At 44.0% G+C, this 6,865-nt stretch overlaps 1 protein-coding gene across 1 annotated transcript in view; it reads left to right on the forward strand.

Moving 5' to 3' along the window:
* SAE1 (SUMO1 activating enzyme subunit 1) overlaps positions 1 to 6,038 on the forward strand; it is a 36,929-nt gene extending 30,891 nt beyond the window's left edge. The window contains exons 7-9 of the mRNA XM_069986812.1: positions 3,096 to 3,240; positions 5,636 to 5,705; positions 5,803 to 6,038. Of these exons, the coding sequence (XP_069842913.1) occupies positions 3,096 to 3,240; positions 5,636 to 5,705; positions 5,803 to 5,895 (308 nt within the window). The 3' untranslated portion in view covers positions 5,896 to 6,038. The remainder of the gene's footprint in view (positions 1 to 3,095; positions 3,241 to 5,635; positions 5,706 to 5,802) is intronic.
* Positions 6,039 to 6,865: the final 827 nt, after the last annotated feature.

A 6,865-nucleotide genomic window follows, 5' to 3' on the forward strand; every position in this document is an offset into this window, starting at 1 on the left:
GCTTGCCTGCCCTGACCTGTTTGGGTACAGGGAGAGATCTATCAATCAAAGGCGTGGGGAAGGTGATAAGCCGCTAGGGACTGTCCTGTAGATTGGGTAATGGCAGAATGCTTCGAGAGTGCTTAGTCACTCCCCACTGACCTGCAGAGTTATCACCCAGCTGGCGGTTTTTCATACATTTCCAGGAAGAGTTAGGGCCCTATTCCACAGTAACGATAATCGGCCGGATCGGCCCCATTTGGGCCGATTATCGTTCGGTGAAAAAGAGAGAACGATCAGCCGATCGTGTCATCGGCTGATCGTTTATTTAGGGCCAGACCTAAAGTCATCGGTCCCCCACTGCGCATTGCTACGGTTGAATAGCGGTGCGCGGCGGGCGACCGACTATTTGACAAGTAGCAGCATACATTACCTGTCCAAGCTTCTTCTCCTCGCTGTCTTCATTACCGGGTCCCACGTGCTCTATCTTCAGAATGGCCGGTCAGCTGGCGGAGCACTCAGCTGACCGGCCATTCTGAAAATAGAGCGCGGGACCCGGGGCTAAAGACCGCGTGGGGAAGAAGCCTGGACAGGTAATTTATGATGCTGCAAGGACATGGGTAACGATGTCCTTGCAGCCCTCTCTCAACGATCATCGGGCCGTGGAATAGACCCAGTAAACGAGCGGCGATCTGGCAGATCGCCGCTCGTTTACATCGTTGATCAGGCCCTCCTCGGCCTGTGGAATAGGACCCTTAGGGTATGTGCACACTGAGGAAAACATGCGAAGGACTTGCACGCTCCCGCTTCACTCTCCGCCTGTGCCATGGGTTAGGCAGATTCCGCCATCCACCCGAAGACTGAAACGGTGGAATCTGCCTGACCATAAAATGGAGTCTATGGCACAGGTGAAGATTGAAGCTGGAGCGTGCAAGTCCTCCATGTGTTTTCCTCAGTATGCACATACCCTCAATAGAGCAATAGCCGCAACTGGTTACTACATAACATTACTTTATCCATATATTGACTAAAGACTAAAACAGACAGATCCGGAGTCTCCGATGCCTAGGGTTCTTCTTTATATCTTTTGATATACTTGTATCTGAATACATGTATGTGTATGTTTTTTCTTTTAGGCTTAGAGTGTAGATCAGTGTCCCTTCAACCTGTAGCTCATCAGCAGCTGAAGAGCCACATATGTAGTTATCTTATACATTGACAGCAAACTGAGATCTTGAAGATGGTGTGAGTGAAGTACTCTCCCATAGTGAAATGTTGCATAACATGTCGGTAGAGAGGTCGTGCCCTCCTGCCTGGCAGTGATTGAGGTCCGCACTCTGTACATCCCGTGCCCGCTCCGTGCCAGTCACACGCCTCATCAGTTGTTGTTGCAGGATTGACGTGCACTCCAAGAGAATGGGGACGGCACATATTCGCTGGGTCGGGACCTGCCCTTTCTGGAAGATGAGCCAGAGAAGCTGCTGTTATTTTTGGATGCCCTCACGCTCCTGTCGCCTGAGCCGTAGGGGAAGTGATAAAGCAGATGCCACCACTCCCTCCCAGCAGACTCTTATTACTCTATTTGCTTTGGGCCGGTGTCCTGAAATGTATTTTTTAACTTGAACAATGAATATTATCCGGGTCACACTGAAGAGGAACACAACAAGGAATGAGAAACCTGACTGCAGGCTCAATATTAAAATTGTTCTTATCCCAGGACGGTGCTGCTCTTTATCGTCTACAAATAGAAAAATATTCGGCTACAATTTATGTAAAAAAAAAAAGAAAAGAAGTAAGCACGTCCTTGAGTCGTAACCTCTGATCCTTCACGGTTTCATAAGAATCAGCCTAAATCGGAAAATGTGTTCTTTTTAAACTTTTCTTTGGGAGAAGCCATATTGGATATGCAAGGTGCCTGAACGGCACTGTTGAAATTTGCAGAGTACAAAGCTTGGCTATCTTCAGAAGTCCCATAGTGAGTGTACGGAGCAACAGCCAAGAATGCCTACTGCCGCCCCCGTTTACTTGGGTGATGGGAGAGCTTAGTACATACGATGTGTATTTGGAGAACCCCTTTAAGAATCTCTTTCTAGTAATTGAAAAATACGATATCTCGCAGGTCAATGATGTTTATCACCAACCTCCTCGTTGCCAGTTTCTTGCGACCAGTAGGGGGCAGTAGAGCCAAGGTAAACTCCGTACACTGCCTGGCGACTCCTCTGTGTCTGTCTCAAATGTTTGTTTCTGAATCCAGCAGCAATTGTGAAAAACCCAGCCGTGGCCACATCAGTCGCTTTATAGAAGATGAAACACGCTGATGATAGACTTCTTAAATTTTGTAAATGTTGCATTGGTCAGATGTTTGTGTTTAGGATTAGTCCGCAGCGGAGGTGTAGGCTCGGAGCAGGACTAGTTTGGGATGGATAGAGCCAAGGGCTGTGGCTCAGGAATTGGGGATAACAGGTCCCTAATGTGATGAAGCACCATCCATACACCAACATGGTGAGAATTCTTGTCAGAACGTGTGGGAACAGTGATCGGTGACAGCCCCAAACAAACATTAGATACGCTGTACTTTGTCACTGCTTTTAATGTAAGTCACCTCAGCAGCGTGTGGTTGACCTGAACCTTTGTGTTACTGGGGGAGTCGGGAAGATGGCTGCCTGTTCTTGTCTATGCTGAAGTGTAGGGTTCAGAGTAACAGAGAGCAGCCCCTTGTGTATTCCACTTGGAGAAGTAACGTTATATAGTGATGAGCGAACTTGCCAAACGTTCGGGTTCATCTGAACCCGAATACTTGGCATTTGACTCCTGCCACCTGGAGAAGGCAGCGGAAGGCAACATTCAGCAAGTTCACTCAGCACTAGACTCTATGGGGGAGATTTATCAAACATGGTGTAAAGTGATGCTGTCTCAGTTGCCCCTAGAAACCAATCAGATTCCACCTTTCATTTTCCAAAGAGTCTGTGAGGAATGAAAGGTGGAATCGGATTGGTTGCTAGGGGCAACTGAGCCAGTTTCACTTTACTCCATGTTTGATAAATCTCCCGCATATAATAAAAATATTATAAAATGCTTTGTGTATTGAAGTCTTGTGGTCTTTACTGTCTCCACAGTTATAATGAAGTTCCGTACAGACAAGGGAAGAGACCCTCAGCCGAGTAGTTTCCAGGAGGACTGTGAAGTGTTGCTTCAGATCCGCAATGACCTGCTAGACTCTTTGGGTGTTAACCCCGATCTACTCCCAGAAGACTTTGCAAGGTAACACTTTAAAGTGAAATTGTCATCCCTGTTACTCTATGTGCCATTCTATGCTACACATATACCTGTATAACGCTTGTCTGTGTCTTCTTACTGCTCTAAAATCTCCATCTTATTGGTGGACAGTGTCACCTAGGCGGGGCTACACGGTAGTTGGCCACTCTACCCACCTGGGAGATGGAGCCCAACTTCTGTGAAGCCCCGCCTAGGTGACACTGTCCACCAATAAGATGAAGAAATTTTAGAGCATAAAGAAGACACGGACAAGTGTTATACAGGTATATCTCAAATGTGCAGCATCTAAGCTTGTAGGTGGTGGTGAGAACCGCACATAGACTAAGGGGGGGGGGGTGACAATATCACAATACATTAAATAGGAAGAAAAAATATATATAATTTTTTACCTTTTAATAAGAAATATGTAATTCCTTATTTGCCCTGTGGTGGTGCTGTAGGAAACTCGAATACATTTTTCAATCAGATCACAGCTGATCACTCTTATTACCAACACATTTCATCAACAATTTTTTTAAATATTTCTTAAGTGTTCTTTTGATAGCAAAATTTGACAAACAGTAGTTAAAATTTATTTTCATATAATATTTCAACCCTTCATATAATAGATGAATTACATATTTTTATATTTTTTATTACAGTATACACTTTGCACATGGTGATGATGTCACTCAGCACTTAACAGTTCATGGCACCTTCATGCAATTTTGCATCAATGTGTAACAGATCAAACGTTAGGGTTCTGTTTAACTAAAACAGAGCCTGCGACACCCAACTCTAGCCCATCCAGGCTGTATATGCCAATGTTTAATCACATAACTTCACAAAATCATCAAAGCTGAAGCATAAAGCAGTTAGTCTATAACCCATGAAATGCAATTATCCTGATGCTTCTGTGAGGCTGAAAGCTTCGTATTAAAATGTACTGATCTGCCGTGCGGCACCAGGCACTGTAATATTGCATGATGATAATAATACCATATAGCGGCTCATAAGTTCTCATCATCCCAGCTGTGAGCACCAGGCCACGTGTAGCGTTCGTACGGCATCACTCACAACTAAAATACCAGTAATTGTGTCCAGTCGTGCATGTGTAATATCCACAGGAAAATGGTAGCGTCACAATTGCCCACGACCGTAAAGAAGCAAGTGTGTGTATCAATGAAGAGCATAAAAAAATGCACAAAATCAGGGATTGGGACGTTTTCTTAAGCAAGAGAAAGGTTATATCCTTAATTTTTCCCACAATCAAGTATTTGTGTTGCCAGTTTGTTTAAAAAAAAAAAAAAAAAAAGGTTTTATGAAGGGGTTTCCTGTTGGCCTGGCAGTATTGAAGGATTTACTGACCACTTCCCTAATGGTTTCCAGTGAAAAAAAAACCTTTCAAATCAACTGGTGCCAGAAAGTGCCTGAGATTTGTAATTTGCTTCTATTACAAAATATGGATTGAATATACCATTTCCTGCAGGACATACAGCAGCTGATAAGTATTTGAAGAATGGAGAATTTTTTTGTAATAGAAGTAAATAACAGATCTCTGGCACTTTCTGGCACCAGTTAATTTGAAAGAAAAATAAAATTACAGGAGTTCCCCCTTAATGCATGCTTCCTGGCCGTCTAGGTTATTGGAGGATTTGATGCTTGTTTCCCTGACAGTCGCTGTTGAAAATCTACATTATGCCTCAATAGCCAAAGGTTTCGCTTTGGTTGTCCAGACATTATAGGAATTGTAGTTTTGCAACATCTGGAGGACCACAGGTTGGACATCCATGGCCTAATGCATGTGCCAGTGCATGTGTCCCTTTTTTTAAGGTAGATGTCATGCATGTTCCCCTGGTGGGCTAGGTTATAGGAAGATGGCATGCATGCTCCCCTGGTGGGTTAGGTTATAGGAAGATGGCATGCATGCTCCCCTGGTGGGCTAGGTTATTGGAAGATGGCATGCATGCTCCCCTGGTGGGCTAGGTGATTGGAAGATGGCATGCATGCTCCCCTGGTGGGCTAGGTGATTGGAAGATGGCATGCATGCTCCCCTGGTGGGCTAGGTGATTGGAAGATGGCATGCATGCTCCCCTGGTGGGCTAGGTGATTGGAAGATGGCATGCATGCTCCCCTGGTGGGCTAGGTTAGTGAAAAGTTCATTACCATTTACTCGCTTATCTTTCCAATGAAAGCATTATGCTCCTCATCTGGCCTTGCTCTGGCCGGTGTTTTCACTGGATGCAGGACACATGCAAATCTTCACAATGGCATAAAATCTGTGCCTGGCATCTCTATGCAGTGGGCAAACATTAGGGCTCAATGAGGTGGTTGTTGTATTTTTTTTTTTTTTTTTAAGGAAATTACTATTTGTTTTTTTTTTCCATTTTTTTTTACGCAGCTATTGTTTTTCGGAAATGGCTCCTGTCTGTGCTGTTGTAGGAGGAGTGTTGGGCCAGGAGGTGGTGAAGGTAAGCAGTGACCGCACAATATACGTCATCACCATTCCTTTAGTATCACCGATAAGTTATTCACCATGTTCTGTATTTTATTCCTTCCCTTCTATAGGCCCTTTCCCAACGAGACCCCCCACATAATAACTTCTTTTTCTTTGACGGCCTAAAGAGCAGCGGCATTGTTGACTGTTTGGGCGCCAAATAATGAAGGATCCACGTTGGTCGGCATTGTTATGTATTGGAGGGTTTGCAGATTTGTGACATTTGGACCAATATATCTGCACTCTGTAGATACAGTATCCACTGTTCCTGCTTTGTCAGTCTCTGGGTGACCACCTGGAAGAATAAAGAGCATAGCATCGGTAACGGGCACATGTGACGCCGAGCTATGATATCATCATCATCATCATCATCATCGGTTCTCCCGATTCACCAATCTTCAGCCTGATGGTGCAGCAGGAACATTCCCATAAAAAACAGCTATGTGAAGACTGAATATCAATTGTTTTCTGACTGTAGTAGGAACCCCGTATATGAATGTCACATGATCACATTTTTTGTATTTCAAGCTTGGTTAATGTATTTTTGCTGTATTTTTGTTTTTTCTAATTTTCAATAAAAATCCAATGAAAAATACAGCAATGAGAGTCCTCATTATGGGTGTAACTGGGATATATATGAGCGCTCTTTATTCTATCATGTAATGTGAAACCAAAAAAGGGGGGGGGGGGGCAAATTCAGCTTGGTTCATGTAAGGTTTTTTTTTTTTTCAAGACAATTTAATTGAAAAACAAAAATTAAGGGGGCTATCCAGGACTAGGAAAAAAGAACAGCTACTTTCTTGGGAAAGAAAACAGCACCACCCCTGTCCTCAGGTTGTGAGTTGTATTACAATTCAGCTCCAGCTTCACTTCAGTTGAACTGAGCTGCAATACCGCACCCAAACTGAGGAAGGGAAAGGTGCTGTTTCTGCAAGAAAGTGGTTGTGGAAGAACTTGACTGTCTGCACGGAGCCCTAACTACAACCACTTCTTACACCTATGGAATTAACTAGAACAGAGGTTGTCCAGCATCATTGTCTGACCGTAAAATGCCCTTCTGTATTAATGGCCAAAAATTCCCCATATCTTGTTAAAATTCTTCCCAGAATAGTGGAAGCTGAAAGGAGAACAACT

The sequence above is a fragment of the Dendropsophus ebraccatus genome, chromosome 10 (assembly GCF_027789765.1).
Source record: "Dendropsophus ebraccatus isolate aDenEbr1 chromosome 10, aDenEbr1.pat, whole genome shotgun sequence".
NCBI classification, from domain to species: Eukaryota; Metazoa; Chordata; class Amphibia; order Anura; family Hylidae; genus Dendropsophus; species Dendropsophus ebraccatus.